General features: G+C 39.3%; 1 protein-coding gene across 5 annotated transcripts in view; it reads right to left on the bottom strand.

The window, feature by feature from the left end:
- The window catches only part of ENTREP2 (endosomal transmembrane epsin interactor 2), a 154,356-nt gene extending 133,164 nt beyond the window's left edge, over positions 1-21,192 (bottom strand). For all 5 annotated transcript variants that reach the window (XR_012588992.1, XM_074600449.1, XM_074600448.1 and 2 more), the window contains exon 1: positions 20,794-21,192. Coding sequence is in view for 4 of the 5 variants with exons in the window: in XM_074600449.1 (XP_074456550.1) it covers positions 20,794-21,042 (249 nt within the window). In the remaining variant the exon portion in view is untranslated. The remainder of the gene's footprint in view (positions 1-20,793) is intronic.
- Positions 21,193-25,532: the final 4,340 nt, after the last annotated feature.

The raw sequence follows: 25,532 nt of genomic DNA, 5'->3' as shown, positions 1-25,532 counted from the left end.
GAGTATTGGTTTGAGTTTAAATCTAAATTAAAAAGCAAAATGGCATACAATTGTAAAAACTCTGTGTCAAACTTCGAACAAGTCTGGGTGATAGCCCTGGCACACTAGCCAAGCTCCTGTATAGGAAAAGGACTGCAATTTCACTTGACTTCTTTTTAAACAAACATGGTATTTTACCTCCTGATTTCAATTGCTTCATGTAGTATTTCAAGGAGCTGACAAACAGCTGCTAAATTCTTTCCAAAAGTCATTACACTAGCACAAGATGAAAAATACAGAGCTTGTAAAGCATTTCATAAATCTCAGAATATAACATTAATGATGGTATATTAAAACAATTCCTGAGTGAAGGTAACAAAATACTAATCTGAAGAAAAGAACTGAAACTCCAGAATCTTTAATTTCTGTGATCTGCTACCCTGGGCTGGATTTGCAAGCTATTCACTGGCATGACAATATTCAACTCCATCTGCTAAAAAAAACCACTAAGCCCACTCACAAGGTGCTGTACCAGTTTCAACAGGGCATAGGCACCAAATAGAGATGGTGGTTTTTAAAAGTGACACCTTGTGACAAAAAGATTATTCTGATGACGCATGGTGCCAAATCAGGACCACATGTTTCAGTATATGATACACATTGTGCTCCAGAATCCACAATTTCTTGCTATCCCATTGATAGCAAACTCATACAAAAAGCCAGTATCTGGTAATGCCTGAGCAACAGAAATGCATCACCACTTAATCTCATGTTCCTACAAAACAGTTACTCTCATCTTTATTGAGGTTATTCTCTCCCTTTGTGACAGAAATATTATGTATATTTAAAAAAATACTAAAATAAATGTTTAGGATAAGGAACTCACACAATGCAGCAATCACACCCATTCTGCAGGTTCTAAATCCTACAACCTGCTGCACTGCTGTTTTGACATATGCAAGATTTGGAATTGGTAGTAACCTTCCTATTTGGTAATTATTAGCCAGGGAAACAAAATGTAATGATCCTGGTTTACAAATATTCCAAGGAAAAGCAGCTTGCCACATTGTTAAATACTCTCTGATCTATCAACCAATTCTGGAAGTAGTAACGGAATTATATTACTTGGGTCTGGTCTGAAAAGCTCACTTAAATTGATTTACAACTTGAGTAAGCCAAAGAAACACAGTCTATTTTTACCTCAAGATCTCCAAGCAAGGTGGTCAGCAAGAGAAGCTTTCTCAACTCAGACGCTTAAAAAGCACATATCTAAAAAAATACAGTAGCAACACACTGCTACAACTCTAAAGCAAGAACACTCTTACTATGATCTCTTACAGATGGCTTACAACATTGATAACAGCTTTGTGCTATATTTTTTCCTTTAATCGGAAAAGTCAGCTTTCATATAGATATCCTTGGGACCTAAACTGAAAACATTAAAACTAGCAAAAATAATAATGAAAAACACTCTAGGATTTGATCTTTCTATATCACTGTCACTCTGATACTTCTATCTTTCCCCACAGACCAGAAAAGCCACTTGCATGATTTTATGTCCCCCAATATATCACCTCTCAATAACTCTTTTTTCCCCCTAAGTGCTCACCCTTCCTTACTTCTTTGCAATCTGCAGGAAGCACTTTTAATATTAAAGAAAGCCTGAGCTCTCGCTAAGCCTTCATACTGAGCATTTTAATGAGTCAGTCTGCACAGGACATCACACTTGGTGCTCTCCTAGAAGTCACTGTCAATATTTGGAAGCTAAAAACATGGGTTTTACCATGCATTTAGTCATCCTTCAGCGAGACAAGTAAACTGTCATCCTGTATATGCTGTTATGGCTTGTCATTTTTAAGCCATAAAATACATTGCCATATTTTATAGAAAAAAAAAAAAAATCACTAACTTATCAAACTTTGATACTAGTTGGAATATAGACCTAGCCTCGGATTTTCAAAGCAGATGAAGTAAATAACATTCAACATTGAAAGGAAATAATATAATTAATACTCATGGGCTATTCTGAAAATCCCAACCTTTGTTTTTCTGTATCCTGAAAATTACGAACTATGTACATATATGAATTTATAATACTGTTTACCCTTCAGCAAAAGGCTGTAATTTGTTCTCTATTGCACACTAAATACCTTTAACATCAAAACAGAAGACATCTGACTGGAAGATTATTAAATATTCAAAGTCATTTTCTGCTAGAGGTTGAGTTAAACATGACTCGAGTTGCATAGTGTCAGCTTCTATTTTATAAAACTATTTAAAAGTGTTATATATACACAAGAAAAAAGTAATTTTCTCTAAGTATTTGTACAGTAATTCCTGAGAGGAATGATAAGAGAGAAAACAGAACCAGAAAACACACGCAAGTATTCATAACTGGCAGATTTACTAACATGAAACATCCCGCATACTTTTTACAAAAGTCATTTCATTGACAGCTGTTAGACCTACTACCAAGGGCAGCTCTAATGAACTAGAGACAGTCAAATTACCAGAGGGTAGCGAGAAGATCATGTAGGGACTAAACTAGAAAAACAAAACTGGTTAAAAATAAAAAGGGACATGTAAGGCTTGTTCTAGCAACACAAAGTGAAAATACTAGTCCATTAGATAATAGGAAACCTTCTTTGATGAAAAACTCTCTAACCTTTTCTATAAAAATAATTTTTTTGCTTTTTAAAAAAACAATAGTTACAACCAAATAGTTAACATTATCAACAATTCCAGGGTAGGAATGCAAATCAGAATACAGAAAAAAATACCGAGATGAATCTGAGTCCTTCAACTAAGCACAGCACATAGAAACGCACAGAACACCGCACAGTGGCACAAGCAACATCCAAACCACCAGCTACCGCCTAAGAGTTTATATCACTCAAAAAAATTGTTATGTGACATTAGTATAGCTGTATGTACAGCTTACTAAAACACCACATTCATAACAACAGTGTCTACACTGATGCGTAGTCTAGGCCAACAGGAACCGAGCCAGAGAGTGAACAGATGCTGTTGAAAAGCTGACATCCCCAGCATCCATATTTCAGGGGGGTATCGTTTGTTTGGGTTGTTGTTGGGGTTTTCTGTTGGTTTGGAGGGGATGGTGGTGGGGGTGGGGGTGTTTGTTTTTCACAGGTTTGTTTTTTTTTGAACACATAGAGCTAGCTCGAGTCCAAGCCCACAGATTAAATGCTCATTTGCAGCTAGACAGCATTAGAGATACTGCTGGAGCGCACTTCCCAAAAGGAATCCAGTTTGCATGCTCGGAGAGCTCCATGAGGTGAATCAAAGCACAGTGTGGAAACAAGTGCATAATTCATTTTGAAAGTGCACATACGAACCAATGTGAGCGTGGCGTCACACCAAGATAACCATTCAGGCATGACGTAAAGTTAAGAAGCATGATGGTAAAATGGACGAAGAACCTTGATAAATTAAAAGAAAGTATTTCAAACTGGAAATTAAAAGATGTGTGCAAATGAGGAAGTTCTGACACTGTTGTAAAGTAGCACACACACAAGACAGAGTAATATTTCTGTATGTAAGGGGCCCTAACTGGCAGAATAATGGGAAAACTGCAGAAAAGGACATGAGGATTCCTTTAACCAGGAATGAAACTATAAATAAAAAAAGTGATAGAGGAACATTAAAAGACAGACAGCATCAGGGAACAAATTAGAAGGAGTATTATACGTACAAAGTAAACAGTATACCTACTACTGCGATACGCACTGGTGAAGATTCTCAGCAAGAATACTCTCCAGCTTGGGCACCATATTTAATTAAATATGCCCAGCTACTCTAGAGCATCCAGGTTAGAAACAAAGCTGCCAAGAGATTTAGAAAATTACTTATAATCAAAGTTAGAAAGACCTGGTTTTGTTTATCCAGGTTAAAGAACAGTGGAAGTTTTCTTGTAGGTTAGAAAAACTACAACAAATAAACAAAAAAATCATTTGCCCTTGTGTCCGCTGAGTATGAGTCAAAAAAAAAATAATATCAGAGGTTTCACTTGCAGCAAAGATTTACACTGCATATTAGGATACATACAGTTAATGTATGAGACTCATCCTAGTACAGAAATAGCTAATTGCTGACAGAAGTTAGCTAACACGTTACAAAGTTTCCTTTATTACATGAATTTAGGAATATCTAAACAAACACTCAACTCCAGATACTGGTATTTATAGATGGATCTCACGGTGAAAATAGAGTAGATGAGCTGTGGAGACCCATTCCAGGTACACATTTCTATGATTTTGTACTTTTTGTCACAAAAATACATTCTTGATGTTTTATTTTAGTGTGCATATACACACATAGAGTACGTTTGTCTATATTTGTAATATTATTTTCTTTTCAAAATTACATATTTCAAAAATGTGCATGTATTTATCAGACATTACTATTTATTAAGGAAACATCATCATTCCCAGAGAATGCATTTTATCACTCCTTTAGTATATTTAAGCTGCTTTGCTTGAGCACTTACAAGCGAATAGGAAGCAAGGAAGGTTTCTTTGTACTCTCCAAGTATCACCAGTATTCACTTTGGCATTTTTAGCTATTACCATGCCATTCCTAAATCTTATATCAATGCCAACAGTTAAAGACTTCTGAGCTTCCAAAATTCTTTATCAGACAATTTGATGGTCAAATCCAACCTAGGTCTACAAGTTAAAACACAATTATCAATTAATCTCTAAATATAGAAAGACTATTAAAGGACCAGCTGGCATTTAAAAATGATGAAAGCCAACACTGTTCTTTGGCATCAGTACTGGCTGGTGTTGCTAAGCTACTGCTGCTGCCCAGACAGTTATACACCATCAGGTATTTAATTCATGCAGGCCAGTGGTCTGAAAGGGAAAGAAAGAAAGAAAGAAAAAAAAAAAAAAAAGCACTCAAAATGGATTTTTACACCAGTAAAACCGTACAATTCAGATCTGACCATCTGAGTGTATGAAGTGTAATATAGTTTGTGCCCATGATCAGATGACGTACAGAGAAAAACAATTAGCTTTTGGTGCTGTTTTACAGTCCATGTTATCTTAACTTGCCCTGTTAATTTACTTGGGTTTGGTTTTGCTATAATGTAACTATAATGTAGATAACATTAAAAAAACTTATCTACCTCAATTTTTTGCCCCTTTTGATGTATGGATTTTGATTTTTGTCAAATAAATGCCTTGATAAAAATCAGGAGATTCTGCTTCTGTGGCTAACAGGAGTTAGCAAATCAGAAAAAAAAACCAATCAGCAAGTACGATAATTTTTCTGGCAGTTAGATTACAGACTATGAAGATAACGTTGTTTAGTATATCATCACTGTTCAAAAAATTTCTTTTGAGCTTCTGGCAGTTTCTATGAGATTATACTAGCAGGTTTTTCCTAATTCATTCATCACTGATCACAATTATGATTTGCAGCTTCCAAATCCAAACCTGCATTTACTCTTTGCAAAGTAACCTAGCTAGCCCAGGCAACACCGTTATACTGTTTAACAAAGGAAGTGTAAAACTTGGAGAAGTCTGCCAAATATGTTGCTAATCACAAACATCACCTCGACAGTGCTTTTTCTCTGGATTGATTTAATTTTTTTTAGGACATTATTTTTATGCCCTTAGCAAAGCTGTGTCATTTGGAAGTCAGCCTTTCATCTCTGTTGGTGCAGGAGGGAATTCTACTGGTAGAAGACAATTTTGACCTCTAAGGAATCATGTCCTTCTTTTCATCATACACTGTAAGCACTAACTTCACAACTGATGCTTCTTGTCTTCCTCATATAATTAAACTAGAATCATTATTAAAATCAGTTACAAGTTTAATGCTTTCTGGGTTTGGGGTTGCTGGTTTTTTCCCCCCCCCCTCTATGGTGAACGCACAACTTGTTGAAGAACTATGAAAAAACATGAAAAAATATTTAACCATTTTTTACTATCAAGCAGTCAAGAATTATCACATAGGATTCTGCAGAGACTTTTCTCTGACCAACAATTTCAATAAAGGAGCCAAGTTATGAAAAAAAAAAAAGCACAATGGAAAAGAGCATAGGTCTACAGAACATGACGGAAAGACTGCAGGTGTTCAGTTTATTGATAGAAGGGACACTTGGTAGCTGCCTTCAAACATAAAGAAGATTACTGTGAGGTAATAATTTCCAGTGTCCACTGGGAAGAGGAGAAGAAGTAACGGGTTTTAATTGTACAAAGGGATGCTTGAAGAAGTAAAAAAAATTATTTTCAAGACAGGCATATTTAAGAACACTGGAGCAGTTTATCTACAAAAAACCAGATAATTCTCTGTCAGGACTGGTCATGTTTCAACATAATTGAGAATGAGTAACATACTAAATTGAAACTCAATAACCACAGGCAAAAATGCCAAATAATGTCATATGCACAGGACAAGAGCAAGGAGCGCAGGCAACCTGACAGAGCATCAATGCCCAGCTTCTGGCTTCTCAGCATAGGAACTGGGGACCATTACTTTCACAGACAGAAAAATTACTGCCAAAAATGTGATATTCTTACCTCATCAAGAATAAGCATTTTCTGTGTCTCACTAAGTTCTTTCCTGAACAACTAACCTCCAATTTGTAGAAAAGAAAAAAAATTACCATGAGCAGTCCACTCTCGAAAGATCAGCTGTCAGCTTATCCCATTATAGTTTGTTCCAACATCATGTTCTAGAAATCACCACTATATATATATAAAACACAAAAACCCAAACCAACAAAAAAAAAAACAAACCACCCAAAAAACCCCAACCCACCACACAAAAAAAACCCTCAAAACCAACAAGAAAAAAAAAAACAAAACAAAAAAACCAGTGAAGGACTGCACAGAAATTATTTTAAAATTTAAGAAAGTTACTTCTGTACGTTTGTAATTCCACAGGATTATAAACCGTTAAACTATACATCTACTAATACTACTATTATAATCCTAGATTTCAATGATAATATTCCTTGCATTATCTGCTAATACACTGCCCTAAGCCTTGCTGCAGATCACTGGGTCAGTGAAAGAACTAAATTCACTGTCTCTGCAACGTGTTATAGTTATTTTTAAAAGATATGGGCAGGTTAGGCTAGAAGAAGTTTTAATTTCTCAGGCAAAGAAGAGTGAGAACTCATCACTACCATGATTATCACAGTTCTCTCAGCACATTTGTACAACCTTGTTATCCAATGGTATGGCATATTTATAGCTTACTAAAATAACAGATCATCACTTGTCAGCTGTTGAAATACAGAAGGAACAGATAGCACAGTTCTTAAGAAAGTACTTTTGGGATTGAGGAGGTGTGAATCCTGTCTGAGAACACACTATTTGCTTATCCTCATCTTCCCACTCCTCAGGCATTTCAAATGGCAGTTGGGGGAGCAAACATTTCTCCCAGTTAAGTGATAAAAGCATTCTTTCACAGATACCAAATACACTGATTTTTTCTATACTAAAAAAACATTTTGTCACCTTACACTGAAGTTATCAAAAATTAAATGCCTACTTCTGAGAAATCCAGTAAACCACACTTCATCCAACTATAACTTTACGTTCTGAAAATAGCAACATGAGGTATTTTTTTTTTATGCTAGAGACCCCACCTCTTCTAATACACATGCCTACCTTTTCTTTTTCAGCCTATTCCTTGGGAATTTAATTGGAACAGAATGGAATCCTTTTTTGCAAATCCATGTTTGTAAAATTATAAAATCACTTTTCATCTTCTTCAGGCTGATCTCCTCAAAAAATATTTTTTACTTCATCAAAAGTATCATTATATGTATTTATACTATCAAACCGCTCGTTTCCACAAGAGCCTACTGATTCATATAATCACTGCATTTTTGTTAATCTGCGGGCTCCTTGTGGGTATCTAACAAATACAATTACAGTGACTGTTGAATTTTCTCCTTTCAGAAAACAGAACTCTTTATAAAGCATCATATTATTTTTAAGCACAAGCTTTTTACATCCTATTCACCTTTAGCATTTTCTATGGTCTATGCTGTTACTCAGAACTTCACATTCATCTGCTTTGTTTTGTCCTGTAGGAATGCCTATGAAGTAGGACTTAATATAACTCTAAAACACAGAACCTATGTCTGGTTGCTCTTAAGTAAAACAAGGGAAACATACGTATGGTCAAACGCCTACCTTCTAACAGAGGTAAGACTATAAGACTTTTGCAGCAGCTGGTGACTCATGAGACGTTGCTTGTATTTCTCCCTGCCTTCATCAAATGACTCCTTGCTTAAGGATTTAACTTATTGGCCAAACAAATGAAACACATCGGTTTCACTGTTGTATTCTATACTGTTTTATCCCAAATCTTTTTGCAAAAGTATACTCCTAACATTGTTCTTGTCTACCTTAAACTGAATTACATCAGTAACAGCCTAAATTATCTGTCTGAAATACTTGATCCTGAAGCACTTATACTGCAGGCAAAGGAAGTAAAAAAATTCTTGGTTTTACTTCTTTATATGTTTAACATACTGAATCAAGACATCACAAGCATTTACAGACCTTTCTGAATTAGGGAACTATCGCTTAAAATATTGCTCTAATTTCTAAATGAGCTAGTTTTCAAGAATTTGGGCTTCAACCTGTTACTACATTTTAATAGACTGTTCAATGTGGCATCAGATTCTTTTTCCTGATTAAGCCAATTGCAGTAGGTATAAGGAAATACATTGTCTGGGCACCCTCACACAGTTCCTAAATATACTTAACTATAAACAAAACATCTAATTAATTCTTGTCTTTCAGCAGCTCTAGAGTTAAGCACATGTAGGCCTATTTTTATATGGGAAAAACTCATTCTTCACAGACCTATCTTGTTTCATTGATGTTATATAAATCACAAGAGACATGGATGAAGAGAAGAAATTTCAGAATACCAAAAATTAATCACCCCCAAAAATAATAATAAAGAAGTTGTTCCATAAACTTTAAAGATTGAAAAATAACTGTCACACTCAAATTTACTCCTCTTTTGCCCATTACTTCTCATCTTCTCTAATTTTCCAAATCGATTAATTGACCAGATAATGTGAGATAATTACTTATATAGTTTTGGAACCAAAACAGCTGATCCACACGAAATCTCAAGTTAACCCCAAACAATTCATACTGTAAGGCAAGCTTTTAAACTGTCAGGACACAAGAAGGAACTGTCAAGTGGAAGGACATCTACAGTTTGTCTAGTGATGAATTATAGTTCCACAAGCAAAAAGTACTACTTCAGATAAAGATTCAATGTCAAAAATAGAAAATGGTTTTGCTTTCTTCTACCTTCCTTCCAATTACTTTCAATTCACAAACCAATGAAGGATATGATTGAACACTTTAGACAATCCTCATCTAGAACTGACGGGTATTGTCACTGGGGACAACTTTTCCTAATAGCTGGTTTGATATTCAGGCTTTCAGACATTCAATTCACAGTAAGTTAGGTTAAGGAAGATAAGCATACGGTCCATGTTAAGGAAGATGAGCACATGGTCTCTGGCGGACAGCATAATGCCATTCTGATGTTGGTTAGACTTATTATCTGTATAACCATTTATTGTTTGTACTGTCATTATTGCTTTTACAGTAAAGGTTCCTTTCCACTCGAAGGGTAAATATTACATACCAACAGAAATTAGTCTGTCAAATCACAGCCTGAGTTTTTTTAAAAGCTCAAAGGAAAAGCTGCATTGACTATTTATACTACTTAGCTAGCTAAGAAAATATTTACTGAATAAACACGAGCTTCAGAAAGAGATACTAATGCTTTAATATTGTTGCTAGTTACTGCATACTGCAATGATATTTCACAGGATCTCAAAGTATGGTCTGATGACAAAGCTTTATTTCAAATCTATGACCTGATTTAATGAGGAAGGAAGGGAAATGTTTAAAGGGGAGGAAAGGAAGTAATTCTTAAATAACTTCCTAAATTCTTTAGGCCCAGAACAACCACTGTTACACAACTGTAAACAGGACGAGAAGTATATCTTTCAAGAACTCTTTAAGAACGCTAACATCTCCTCTTCTACCAGAACAAGCATGAAGAATTGGGTATATGAAGGACTTAGGCCTATATATTAAATCTGACTCCTACTTGCTGTAGGAACATTACCGATGTCCTTCTGAAAGGACAACCATTGCTGGTACAGTTACCTTCACGCCTAAAAGGCAACATGAAGAAATCATTAGCATTTTGCCCCATCTGTACAATGTTATCAGGGAGAAAAAGTGCACCTGCTGTCCCATCTGTCCTCTCTTCCAGTCTTGTCTTCAACTATTCTCTCCCCATATCATGCAGTAGGTCCTGTGATAGAAGTGTCAGAGGTGCACCAGAGACATCACATCATCCAGCTGTAAGAGATTCCTGCATGTACAGCCAAAGTGATAATGTGGACTCAAGGGCATGAGCTTGTTATATCACATAGGGTCTTTTCTTTCTTTTTTTTTTTTACCGGTTGTGTTTTGTGGCTTGCTGTGTTCTGGTTTTGATGTTATTCTAAGCACGAAAATTATTTATAGCACTCAAATGTATTTAAATAAACCTCCATTCCCTAAGTCAACTTTTTTCAAGTATCCTTTATAACCAAATATCTGCAACTAAAACTCTGAGAAATACTCTTCTTTTATGCCCCCTTTTGCTCTTTACATTTAATGAAAATGTATTTCACATGAAATTCCATTCTGTTAAAGAACAACTGCGAAACAAAAAATTCAAATCTAACGCCTGTTGAATTAACATTGCTCTTTCAGAAATTAACTGTAAAGGCAGTAACTGAAAGTAACTGTACAAAGGCATCCATTTGGTTTAAGAGACAGGTTGATTAATACATTCCTGATTATTACCATTTGCAATAGATACAATAACCTTTCAGAAACAAAACGTACTTCTCAGCTGCCAACGTGTCTGTATAAGCAAGCAAGATGAAGCCCAACTACTCTTCAGGTGGAGACCCTGTACTTTCATTAGTTTTCTAAATTTATTTTTTTTTTTACTTTAAGATTATGAACATCAAAACTGAAACAAACAAACATCAAAACACAAGAATGTGTGAGCAGTCTTCCCACCCCACCCCTCACGGGAAAATTTCCAGTTAAGGGGAAAAATGTAAAGAGTGAAGACAGCAGCCTGGTAGTTCAGATCGCTGGGACGTGTGAAACAGACTGAGTTCCCTTCACACGGAAACAAACACAGGACTTGAGCCTTTGCCTTCACCCCTCATGACCCATGAACACCACACTCCTAGATGTATAGAAACATTGCAGCATTTCACTTTTTTAGTCTGATTTTTCACAAGTTTTCAAAAGGTTTAGCCTCTGGAAAGCTAAAATTTGTTTGAACCATAGCTACTTTCAATATATGACAAACCCACTTTCTACCAGTGTTATTTTCAGAGTAACACAGCAGTCAGTATGCTAGCCACATGTTCACAGCACTGTTTTAAGGTGTCTTAGAAAGTTCTTGATGATTGTTTACAGAGTCAAAAATGGAAAACCTCCTACTTTAGTACCATTTATCAACACATGCTTTCACTGTAATAACAAAGCAATACCATTCAGTTTAACTTTTCTGCTAGAACCACAATCACTAGGAATGCATAACAGATAATAACTTGTGTTTATTATTGATAAATTACATTGTCCATTGGTTCTTTACTACGAATGCTGAAATAATACTTTTTGGTTTGGTTTTTTGGTTGTTTTTTAACTAAAGAGTAGTCTTACTTTCTGTAGCAGGCCAAAAATCTACCACAGATCTTTAAAATAGCTGCATTCACTATTTCTACCTAGATGAAAACAAGTTTCTTCTCTGAAGAGTGAAATGTGAAAGCGACATTACAAAGCTACATGTTTATTATCTTTCAGTGCCTTTGGATTAAGTGTGTTCATCTTAGAAACATCTGTTTTTATCTCTCCTGGCACTGAAGACACATCTAAAATCTTCACATTAAGTCATCTCTTTTCTGCTACAAATAGTGGCAAAAAACAATCTCATAAGTAAATTACAACCTCACATGAAAATAATTCTGCTGAGATTTATAGGTGACAGGAATAACAAAACTGAATAGTTATCAATGAAGACATTATTTGCTTGTTTTGCAGAACATAAATTAGTCACAATGACTGCATCTAGAAAGGATAAAACTGAAAGCAAGCTTGCAAAGTTAGCAACTCTTATTTCATAAATTAAACACAGAAGTTTAAACTTCTAATGCTGTTTCAACAATCCACGTTTAAATCAAGCTGTTGTAAAGATAAGAAATCAAGAAGTGACAGTTCGCCTCCTCCAAGCAAAAAAATACATATCCTTCAAAGTGCTTACATTTCCTCATTTTCATCTGGATACCATAACAATAACAAGCAAGTCTATACTTGTTAGAATATTACAGAATCACAGAATGGTGGGGTTGGAAGGGACCTCTGGAGATCATCTAGTCCAACCCCCCTGCCAGAGCAGGGTCACCCAGAGCAGGCTGCACAGGAACGCGTCCAGGCGGGTTTTGAATGTCTCCAGAGTTGGAGACTCCACCACCTCTCTGGGCAGCCTGTTCCAGTGCTCTGCCACACTCAAAGGAAAAAAGTTCCTCCTCATGTTTAGGTGGAACTTCCTATGTTCAGCTTTGTGCCCGCTACCTCTTGTCCTGTCACTGGGCACCATTGAAAAGAACCTGGCCCCATCATTCGTTTTTTTTGAATGCCAATCTATCTGAAAATAATGTCTCATTGTGAGTGATGCAGCAGTAATTCAGAGAAGTATTTCTCACTTCCTGCAACTTAGCTCAAAAGTACTCAAAATACTCAAAAGTAACACACATAAAGCACTGGCATCTGGTCCTCCGAACTGGCTGCTTCACTTTGTGGATCTGCATCAAATTACTAATGTAGATGTAAGCAGTACGGAGCAAAATTCTGCCCAGTAGAAAGGATTACTAGTAATTTGTAGGGAGTTCCCATCCCCTGGAAAATACAGGAGTTTTCATATTGGCCTTGCAGGTTCTACCTGACTTAGCAAAAAGTAAATGGAACAGAAGCAAATCTGTTTGCAGAAGAACAAATTCTTAAGAAGAGAGCATCCACGCTATACACATATTGGATGGGTGACTACTTCAGACAAGTTCTAGTCTGGTCCCAAGACTTAATACCCACTGGCAGTCAGACTGCATTTTCTATGCTCTTAAAGCACATCTTTCCATTTCATTTTATCCCCCATGAATCAAGTTTGCGTGCTCTGAGAATGCTCCACAATGTGAATGAACAGTGAGTGGGAGCACATACATGATCAGAACAGTGATATGGATGCATCCACAGACTACCAAAAATAACAATGACAAATGCTACTGGGGAGAGGACTGAAGTTTCAAACAGCATGAGCAAGTACTTTTGAAGAAATTATGAACACAGTGTTCTTACAAATCCAGACTGTAGCCTCTGGCTATGAGACAGAGATTGTGATTCCGTGACTTTGTCAAAGAGGGAAGGCTTAGCTTTGAGGCATTTCGATCTTAAAATATTGCCTGCACAGAAGTTATGATGTTGTAAACGTATAAGTACTGCTCAATTATAAATTCCCTAGCTTTGCCACACTTGCATAGTATTTCTTTAAAGCAGTGTGGTTACTCCCATGGAGAAGAGGTAATGACCATACCCTATTCTGCTACTGGAAGAGTATCTTTAAATACACCAGTGAAATAGCTATACTCCTGTAAATTACATATTTTCATGCAGTTCACACCTTACAGAGTCCCATTATCTGTTCTGCCCTTTGATTCCAGAAGGCACAGGACTGAGCAGAAAAATGAATTGTGAAAGAATAGCCAATTAAGCATGCTAATTCACAACTCATTCCTTCAATAAGTTGCAACATACAACTAAAATGGATGTGTAATAAGTTCAGCAGCTGCTAATGACTGGATAATTGACCTTGGAAATTCCCACTTCAACTAAGCTACTTATCTATTCCCAAGTTTCTCAGCACACTGTAACTGTTCCACACAGCTAGTTGTTCTAAGTTCCAGGGCAGTATTTACTGTCACTAAAGCAAATACTCATACATTTCCAGCACAAAAAAAAACACCTGGAAAGGACAACTAGAATTCAGGAAAAATATTTCATTCCTAAAGAGACCTAGACATACACCCATCTTTCTACTACACATTAAAACATAAAACCATGACAACAATAACAGACTTACTCAAAATGTAATAGTTATTCTGCAGTCCGGCTGCCTACATAAAAACAAAGACATCAGAACACAGGTAATTTATAATAATACAGGATTTTAAAAATTTCATACTATTTCTTCCCTACAGATTGTATCCCCCCCCATATCATGGTGGGGCACCTTTGCTTTCTTCAACTATTCCTTCCTGTAACACAGGAAGTTTTTAAGTTAATTTGCACGATCAAGTGCTTCTCAACCCCACAAGGCTTAGGCAACAGAATAGCCTCAGAAACAATAAAAGCTGATTTGCCTCATGAAACTAATAATGCTGGCATCCGTAAGTCTGCTATTTTCCAGGGCACTGAAGACAAGAAGTCTCAAGGTTACACTTGGCCCCAAATCCTCAGGAAGTTACAAAGAGCCATTTTACCATGTATAGTTCAAAGAATAAAAAAGGAACACTGTGTTCTTCCTAATTATTCCCTTTCCAGCTGTCTAATTTGCTACCATTCCATCTGGATATGGAAACATTTTCAGCCATGAATCCACTGTTCCAAAGCCCTGCCTTACCATACACTCCAGAAAGTACAAAGAACGTACCCCAGGCTTCTTACTCCTTATATGATGCATATGTTCTCTTCTTGTACACCAACACCACAGGTGTTAACTGGCATCTAATAACAGGCTATAACAGCCTTGTTCCATTTTTTTTTGTCTGTCACAATATCGTCATGATGTACGAATCAAGAACACTAAGAAAATTAATAATGATCAGTTACCTAGACATGACAGTTTGCAATCTTCATGAATTTTATGAAGGCGAGAGGCAAGCCTATGCAGGTGACATGGATTATTTTTTACTAATATTGTGTACCAGCAACATACATGCCTAGCAGGCTTTCCTGAGACACAAACTTAGAGATAGTTGACTTCCTTCCTCAGCTTGCTCACATTTCAAAGCCCTGACAAACTCGCAAAGGAAAGGCAAGGCATGTCGAAGGTGTTACTAAATCCAATCCATGTAATAGAGTCAGAAAAAACAGGAACGGGGGGCTAACACAGCAGTAGACAGTAATAGACAAAGTCTCAAAGAATCAGAGTTGGCATAATTCTTTTACAAGTATATATAAATGGAGGTTCCACTACAGGTAACCAAAACTCTTACTGCATATTGCAATTATTTGAGGAGCTAACACTGATCAGTCAAACGCTGTAGTACTCCTTTCTCAGATTTACCATCCAATCTAGTTGCTCTTACTTTGTGCCTATCACACTGGCTAAAACCTACCACGAATTGTTAGCCAGATCCAGTAGTCATTCATTTATTGGAAAGGAGACTGTGAATAGGCAAAAGACAAGTTAACAAATCCCTTGTAGGATTTCTGAGGTGATCCATGGATACCTGGATTTCATCAATCTGAAGCAAGGAACATCAAGATAACTGTCCTGGTGTGTGGGATGTATCATCCATCAGGAATGACATAATCGCTTCAACAGCCACATAGGGAAATCAGTTCCGTTGCTCCCTGGATCCAGCTCTACTCGATAACCTGCATCAGAGGTCTGCTAAGCCTCCTGAAGGGGAAAAAAAAATCAGTGCAGAAACTTACCTACTCAATTCCCAAAATGGCATTACCAACTACTTCCAAAAGAAGCCCAGAAGAATTTGAATATTTACAGAACATTGTCTGAATCAGTAGCACACTCCAAAAAATAACAAGTTGTTCATGATAAACTATTCATCATAGTCATGGAGTCCACAGATTTGAAATCCACCATTAGAACAATCATTCACAGAGAAGAGATCTGGTCAGATAATCTTACCCAGACAGCTAGTGACCTCTGTGGTTACAACAGAATTCAGGAAATGTTTCTGATGATGTATGCAAACTCTAGAAATAAAACAAGTTTCATCTAAGAAAGCTGTAGGTTAAGCACTCAAGTTGCCAGGGGTACTCAAAACAAGCAACCCATACTTATACACCCTTGTAGAGAAGCATGTGGCACACTCAGAGTTGTGATGGACATTTTGATCAAAAGTACCTGATATCCATGCTAGAGATTCATTGATACCTACAGCAGATTGGCAAGAAAACTACCATTTAATTCCTAGATATGAGATGACCATCTCTGAGACAAATAAATGATACATGTCACCTCAAACCAGGACAGTTCGGTATATACAATACGTATCACCCAATATCAGCAGGAAGTTTACTTTCTCTCAAACAGCTTAGCTCTATTTTAACAGTAACAGACACTTTGTTGTCAGCAGGCTTTTCATGCAAATTAAAGGTCATTTCTCCAAGCCACAAATACCATCACTCTAGCATCTCCTTTATTTCACCTGACTATCCACAAACCTCAAAAGGGAAAGAAAAAGGGGAACGGAGGAAAGAATAAAGATCTGTACCTGAAATGGAGAAGAAGAGATAAACGCTCACAATTGCTAACAAATTATCTTTCTTGCAATCTTCCTTTCCCTCCTGCAATGATTCTGCATAGGAACACACTAAAACAACCTGCTGCATGTGAGGAAGAGTCAGGGTCACAGACTAGCAGAAAATTTTGAAAGTTAACTTCTCTATGTATCATCTGAGGGATTTAAACCTATTTTGTAAAATGTCATTGAAGAATAAAGAAAAGGCTCCACACTCAGCTTTCTCAGTTAATAATGTAGACAAGTATATAATGTATCATTTTCCATGAGAGAGAAGCTGGGTCTGAGTTCACCTTGACAATCTCCCTATATACCCGTTTCCCTCTTCAAAGAACACAAAAAAAGAATTTATGTCACAAACCTTGAAGACGTACTATATGAAAGCTGCTTTTAAACCAGAGTACTTTATCTGTTTTGAACATGAGATATGGATGAAAAGAGACAGAATTGAGAAGAAACTTAATAAAAAGGAGAGGCAGCACAAGATTTTTCCAGCAACAAACTTCTACACAAGAATGTAATCGTTGTCAAATAACTATATATAAAAGAAGAGATAGCTTGCACTTTGCTGTATGCTCTTCTAAGATTTCTAGTGCCATGGTAAGATTTTAGAAACCTGGGTAATCTTATGATTTAACATACAATTTCATTAATGCTTTCCTATACTAGAGATAACTCTAGTCTCTGAGGCTGGCAATTTTCTCCACATGCTGGGATCATGGTGGGGCAGGGGGGGATAAACACCTAATTGCCAACTTCTAAATAATTTAAAGAAATGACTGCAGAGAGCAATATTTGCTTTTGTAGTCACACTAATATAGCTCTATCAGGCCTGTGGCTCGCGAGTATTCTAACACCGATACAGTAACCATAAACATAAAACGCACTTAGCTGAAGCTTTACTATCAGTCTGGGTGTATACAAAGCCTGTAAATTACAAATTGCTGTATGTTTTGGATTCTAAATGGCAACAAGTAGAGAAATATTTTCTCATATTCAAGCAACTGTCGACCTACAGGAGACACAAAGAACCTTGATGTCGCTTATACTTTTGGGAAAAGTTCAGTGATCTACTAGAACAGCCTAATTTTGAGAGCTAATTCTTCTACTATCAAAACGAGGCTAATATTCAGTTCTTCGTGTTCTTAAAAGGATCAAAGACACTTACATTCATATACCCTATATGAAAAAGCATATACTTTTACCCGACTAAGAGAATGCAAAGATGAAATTGCCCTTCTCCTGAACGAAAGACGGCAACGGGAACAAACCGCATAGCATTTCACCACACAGTTTCTGTGATCTTGCCAATGATTTCTGCCTATGCAGAGAATCAACCAGTGCCTGCCCATCTAACACCCAAACTCCTTTGTGTTCAACGTGAGGCTGACTCTCATTAATTACCTTATCATATCTTAACTAAAAAATATATGAAAATATTTTTTCTCATCTTAATATGATGCTATAAAAGATAAGATAAAACAAAATGCTTTAATTTATGGGATAATGCTTAAATAAACTTGGAATTTTTCAAAGTTTTATAGAAATTATGGTGCCTTGTTCTTTAAATAAGCTCTTGCTGGTACAGTCACTCGATTTGATTCCAAAAAGAAAGCGAGAAATCAGAACCTTTCCTTGCATTTGATTATAGAGAATTTTCTGTGAGGAGTGTAATAATGCAGCTTTTTTTTTTTTTTTTTTTTCAATCAGATACAATGTTATGTAAATTGGGAAATTCTTTTCAAAAACATTTAAAAGATTAGCAAATTTTTGGAACCTTCCTTTATGTTGACAGGATCGTTGGTGTAAAAAAAAAAATGCTCAAAAACTGCCAATGCCAAGACTACTGTGTTTTAGGATGTGCATTTCTAATGAGTAAAAACTACAGTATATTAACACCCTCCAACCAAAAAAAAAAGGCTTAGAATTGCTACTTGACCATCAGGCAACTCAGTTATTTACTTCCAATGAAGGGGGGAGTGTGAACTCACTAAATACCTCAAAAGGCTTTTAGAAAAGGCTGTATAAGCAACTAAGCCTCCGAAAGTTCTTTAGGGCTCACCATACTTGAAAACTGCTCTATTTTTACCTTATTTCTTAAGATTTAGAGATAAGGAGGAAAGTATGGTTCTTCTCGTGCTCTGATAGATCATTTAAAAGGTAGAATTTATTTATTTTTTTTTTAACAGTAAGCTCTGGATTTAAGAAACAATGTATACCTGCCTCATTCTGATAACACAGAACAACACGGCTTTCTAGTCAACAGTCTTGCAATACTTTCTCCCTGTGCCTTCCAACAATTCACACCACAGGGCTGGAATCATGGCTTTCTTCTCTATGATGAGCAAGTAACATCCGTGAAATCTAATTAGAAAACATACTTTTCTATGGGTTACATCTCACAGAGAGAGGAGTAGAAGGCATCCAGAGGCAGAAAACCAGCATATTTTAGAGCATATTGATAACCCCTAAAAGTCTCTTCTCACAAAGATTACAGAAGCAGGAGAAAAAAAGGTATTATTGAGAAAGTCGTGCTTACTGGAATGCACAATCAGTTATGTACATTCCTGCTTGCTCTGTCCAGATAAGAAACCAAATCTGCCTAAGCTGTGTTGGTTTAGTGGCACATTAATATGTAAGCAGACAGATTCTTAATTTAAAATTCATGTCTCGTCACAATGAACAGTTGCATATTAGCTTGCAGAGGCTCAAACTCAGAAGAATGTGATTATTACAATATCAAGGCTACTAATATAAACTGATGTTTCTTTTCAAGATTACAAAAAAAATTGTGGCGAAATCAAGAAAAATATCTAAATAATTAATCCAAAACTACTCTTCTGCTCTGAAGGACCTGAAAAAATTATTGAGTAACCTGCTGCATATGAGCATATTAAGCAGTTATTTTTTTAAATTAGACCATTTCTGCCACATGCTCAGAACTGAATAACCCAAACCATTTATCTAACAGTCCTGGTTTCCAACAGGCACTTTCACAGCTGAAAACTCTCTGGTCTGTTAGAAGAGCTGAAAAGACATACTTGAACCCAATAACGCATTAAATTAAACAGCAAATCTTCACCAATAACACAGAGTTACTAGTGCCCTCAGAAGAGTCTAATTCCTCATAACTGTCTAGTCCCATTTCACTGCTTAGGAGAGAAACTTTCATAAATCAGCATTATACTAGTGCATCTGTCTGCACGTTGTATCCATACACACATGCAAATGTTGATAACGAGCACTGAGGGAAGCCACCTGAGTAAAGAAGAGCATCAACGTTTGGTTGATTTTTTTAATGTTTTTAACTCATGCGAGCAGGACACAACAGAAAGTCCACAGGAAAATCAGACAGCAGTCAGGACTCAGATATGGACATTCGTGTTCAGAACAAACGAGCTTTTCCCTCAGACACCCAGTCCCGTGGTACCAAGAGCCTCTCTCACTGCAGGACTTTTGGGTGCCCCAAAGCCACGGGCCGTTCTAGCCGCCCGGGTTCTGCTGCCCTCTCGTCAGCAGAGAGATCTTCCATGCTGTCTGCGCACCTTACGACCTGCTCCTCATGCGCTCGTCCCATTTCATCACCTTCAGCACAACGTGGCTCGTGGCTGAATCTGCATCCGAGCACAACCCCAGCCCAGACCTTGAGAAACGGCCGTACCTCAAGGTGAACTCTCAGACGGCGCCCAAGTCGGAGCCGGCACAAAAGACGCCGGAGACAGCAAGAGCAGCCGGTGGGGCAGATACCAACGGCTGAGGCAACGCCAAAGGTTAATTTGTTATCCCAACTTTCATCCGACGCTCAGACAGAACGCCGAACCACCCTGGCGAACCCTTCCGAAGGAGGCAACGAAGCGCCGTCGCACCGCTGCCGGGCTCGGCGGCCGGCCGGGGCCCGGGGAGCGCAGGAAGCGCCGCGTACCCGCCGCGTCCCAACCAGGGTCTCTCACCTGAGCCGCCCCGCTGCCGGCCCGCGCCCGGGCGGAGGCAGCCTCGCCGCCGGCCCCGCTCCTCAGAAGGGCGGCCCGGGCACGGCGAGGGACGAGGCCCCGAGGCGCCGCCGCGGACTGGCAGCCCCGAAGCGCCGCGCCTCGCGGCGACCGTTGGGCCCGGCTAACGGCTGCGGGGGCGCGCGCCCTTTCCCCCCGCGCCGCCTCCCCGCGCGCCCCCCGACTCACCGAGAAGCCGGCCCAGAAGGGGCAGGAGTGGCGGACGCGGGCCGAGGTGGTGAGCGCCAGGGCGGCGAAGCTGACGGCCACGATGAGGCAGCCGAGCACCATCTGCGTGACCCCCAGGGCCAGCATGGCCCGCGAGCGGGCGCGGTGCTGCCGCAGGCGGGACAGGCTGCGGGACAGGGCGGCGGGGCTGAGAGAGCGCGACCCGCCGGGGGGCCGCGCAGCCGCCCCGCCGCCGCCGCCCGCCGGCATCCTCTGCCGGGCCCCTCACGGCGCGGCCGGGGCGGCGCCGCCTCCTCCTGCCCCCCGCGGGGCGGCCGGGCGCGGGCGCTGCGGGGCGGCGGGCAGCCGCGGCGCATGGAGGAGGAGCTGCCCCGCCGCGGCCCCGGCGGGCAGGGCAGGGCACGGCGGGGCGGCCGCCGCCTCCTCTCCCCGCGGCGGGGCTAGGCGGGGGGCGGGGGCTCGCCCGCAGCCGCCGCCGGCGGGGGCGGCCCCGGCCCGGCGAAAAGCGGAGCCCCCGCTCTCCGGTACGCCGCGGCTGCCGCCTCTCCCGCGGAGGGAGGGGGGAGGCAGGGAGGGGAAGGGGGAAGGGTTGTTTACGGCCAATGGCGGGCGGCGGCAGAGGCAGGAGGAGCGGCGGCGGCCGCCGGCCCTGCGGGCAGAGCGGCGTGTGCGGGGCGAGCGCCGGGCGGCGGGGCCCGGCCCAGCAACGGACAGCGCCGGGGGGCGGCAGCCGTGCCCCGGGGAGGGCGGCCCTCTGCCCCCCGGCCTCGTGCAGCCGCGGCACCGCTGCCCCCCGCGCTGTGCCGGCGTCCAGCGGCAGAGGCAGGGATGAGTTACTGCTGCTGTGCAAAAGGCACAATACCCAGCGTCATTCGAACCTTTTTCTACCCCCCCCCCCTTCCCCCCAGCGAACTACATCAAGCCTCAGCTTGCAGCATCCTTACTACTAGAAATACATAAACCCCCAGAATTAGCCTCTATTTATGAAAACTCCCTGCCCTGCTGCTGCTCGTGACAACAGTGTCCAGCGTGGTAAGGCTACCCACTACACCTGGAGCGCACTGAAACACCGGTTTTCTGCAGAAGGGAAACCAGTGGTGGCCTATTGCCTGCAAACACCTAGGCCTACTTTTGAAACACACCACCAGAACTCCAAAACAAGAACATCATCTCACTATATAGAAGTATAATTTAGGTAGTAACACTATTCCAGGGCTAATGTTTCTAACACCCCACCTGGCTACAGCAGTATAATTTTTTTTATACAGGAATTGGTAATAAGTAGTCTACATACCTGCAATACTGTGATACCAAAAGAAGAAAACCTAAACACAACATGTAAGCCAGGCTTAAACCTTTGTTCATGAGATCCTCTTTTCTCTCAAGAACTCTTCTTCACTTGAAATAGTTTTCTTCCTGGGGAGGTGGTAGCGGGGAAGTTTGCCTTGATAGGAAAGCGTCAAAAGATTAAATCCCCTCTTTTCATACAACACTCAAATACTTTTCTGTAACAGAAAAAAAAAAAAAAAACAGCTTGCTGCTTTTCACTTAAGTCACTGCCGGTGCCACAAACCAGGTTAGGGTAACAGACAACACTGCTGTCACCCCAACATGGCTAAAATACTGCTCCGGCACATGTGCAAGTGATATTTTAATTAGATCCAAAAAGCACCTGACACAACTCTAAACTGAAGAGACAGCTGTTTTGCTACAAGTTTTTATTCTAATGCAGAATAGTACTAAATTAACACTACTAGTAATCAAAAGAAGAGTTAGCTTACAATGTCTTAATTTCTCAGACTGGGCATGAAGAGAGTGGGAGTCAGTTAAAAACAAAATACCACCACCACACACAGCTCCCCTTGGCCCAGTACTCAGCCCCAGTTGATATTCCTGATTTGATTGCTGGCACAGGAGTGCTGCCACCCATCTGAAAGCCCAGGTGGGACAGCTAGATGAAAGCAGGTGGGGATGTATGGTAATAAAGCACACTGAATTTCTGTTCATACCAGCTCACGCTAAAACTAACTTCCACTTGCTTTTAATCAGGTAGAGCTGTTTGCTATCCAACATTAGAAACATTACTTCAAAACATACCTTTCAAAGTCAAGGAAGAGTCTGTGTGCTAATATTCTGCCAAACAGAGTGAAAGCGGCTAGCAAAAAGAAAAAAAAAAACAAAATGCAGAACCAAACAAAACCTGTGCAGTCTTCGTGATTACGCAGCTCATTCCTTGACCAGCCAGAAACGCTTAAGGTTATTCAACAGCAGGACAATTAGGAACCTTATAAAGAATAAATGCATTTAAACCTCTTTCTGGGTGCTCTCATTCAGGAGTAAAATGGCCCTAGGGCTTGGGGAAATTAGGACACATTACACTGTGGTATGAATTTACATCTCGCTAACTCCCTGTGATGATACTATTGTATGCATTAAGTACAAAGCAATTTACTTTCATTTCCAAGGACTTTCTAACTGGCACATGCAAAAAAAAAAAAGAAAAAAAAAATCCATATTTGCAGTCAGTCCAGACAAGGATCTGGCATTGCAAACCCACATGGCTCATCTGCTGTCTGTGAACCTCACATGGGGGTAAGCTCTCAAGTAATCGATGTGTGCACTTCTTCCAATGTGGCAAACTAAGGCTACCATAAAACAACTATTACAGGCTTCCAGTCGGAATCCACGGGAGTTTAGATCACATCTTGTTCACTCCAATTGTCCTGAGCATTCAGGTGTAGACAGATATTGTTCAAGATCTGAATTAGCTCTGGATACACTTCTTAGCTTTCTTTGAAGGCTCTCAGTTGCTGGATTTCTTTGAGAATGATTTGAGGGCAATTTGGGAAGTATTATTGTCCCTAACTTTAAATTAAGTTATTTTGAAGAAGAGATTTAATTTTTTTTAGATACTTCATTGGTATTTTTCAATGCTGCATCATTATGTGTAACTTAAAGTGGGATGCAGTACTAAAATTTCTTCCACAACTGTAATAACAAAAACATTGTAGTAGCCATGTTTATATTTGAACACAATAATATACTAATTTTTAATTTAACAAATAATTTGATCATTTCCTGAAGGCAGCCAGAAGGGCACCATATATCAGACCTTATTATTAGCCTATTAAAAAACATCAAAATGCAGAAGCCTGCATGATAATGATCCCACTTCTATGGTAATTGTCTCATTACTGTCAGTCTTTACTGGCTCCCAACCATTTCATAAAGCAGCTTCATGCTTCATACTAGGAACTAGATTGGTGGATCCAAGTTTGTATTAATTCTACCTCGCTTTCAACTTTAGTGAATTTCATGCATCTTTATCTCTGCAATTGTTACTTGAAATTAAGTAAATGACATTTTCAAGTATGACAGAAATGGAAAACAAGCAAAAAGAAGTAAATTCATAGTTACAGTAAGCCTCGTTTACCAATTGATGTAGATAAGGAAACCATTAAGAAGGTGCCCTACAGTGTATAGGTACTGAAAATACATCCAAGGGCCCTGCCACTGTCACTTATGCATAGCATGTCTCAAATTTGCATACTTTGCATGATTTTATTATTTTAAGCAGCTCCTCTCTCTCTGTGTATATAGCTCTAAGCATATAGAGCTTAAAAAGCACTAGGGATGCAGGCTGTCCCACGCAGTGGACATCCTAAAGATGTAGTGGAAATTGTTCAAATGAGGTGGTATCATCGCTGAAAAATAAAATACATATTTTTTATATATCTACATATACACACAAAATGAAGAAAACCCACAAACACCCAAAATACCTCCCTTCCACATCCAGCCTTCAGAATGCATTCTAATATCTTGATTTGAAGATCTATTATTTTTATTATTCTAATATTTAGCAAGTAATTTCTCAGCGATTCAGATGCCGGGTGCTTACAACACCAGCAGTAGCAATTCTCCTTCCTTTGTCTACCCTGTTCATTCTTCGGAGGGAATCAAGTATCAAGCCCACAACAGCCGGGATGAATTCACATGAAGTGTACCATTATTTCTTCGCACATATCTTAAAAATTAATTATCTTTCTCCATGGCTATACTTAAAACCTGTTCTGAAAATAACTTGTAAGGCACTCCACCTTACTTTATCTCAGATAACCAAGAACCATACCCAACATAAGCAATTTTTGCAGAAGTAATGAAATTGGTTTATGGCTACAAGCACCTAAATAAAAAGCCTGTATCACTGGCAGGACCAAAGAGCAACATATTCTCACACGTCAACTTTTAAGCATATAACGACACTTGATTTCAAATGCAACAGAAGCTGGCATTTCAGTAAATTAAAAAAGAAGTTTGCATTTCCTCGCACTCGGCTATCAGTCTCCCTTGTTTATCTTCCAAAAAGTTGTACTGGGCAGGGAGAGAAAGGCGGGCAAGACAGCAAATAATAAAGACTGCTTTATCTATATACAACGTTCATTTGTAATCAGCATCTTGCACGAAGTATCCTGCTAGCAGATACTAAAATGAATCAAAGACACTGAGACACATGGCAGTGCCCACCAATACAAGAAAGATCATAGGGTCAGGCCTGCAGACTTGTTTGACCCTTACCGTGGCACTGCTGTCTTTGGTGTTACTTTGCTGACTGGTGACACAACATTTGTCTTAAAATAGGACAACTGTCTCTGTAGATTTGTAGCTAAGCAATGAACGTCTGAAAAAAAAAACAATTTACCCTCCCATGCTTCTATACTAATAAAAGTATCTATTGT

The sequence above is a fragment of the Larus michahellis genome, chromosome 9 (genome assembly GCF_964199755.1).
Source record: "Larus michahellis chromosome 9, bLarMic1.1, whole genome shotgun sequence".
In the NCBI taxonomy this organism is placed as follows: domain Eukaryota; kingdom Metazoa; phylum Chordata; class Aves; order Charadriiformes; family Laridae; genus Larus; species Larus michahellis.
This window is presented reverse-complemented; position numbering and strand designations above follow the sequence as displayed.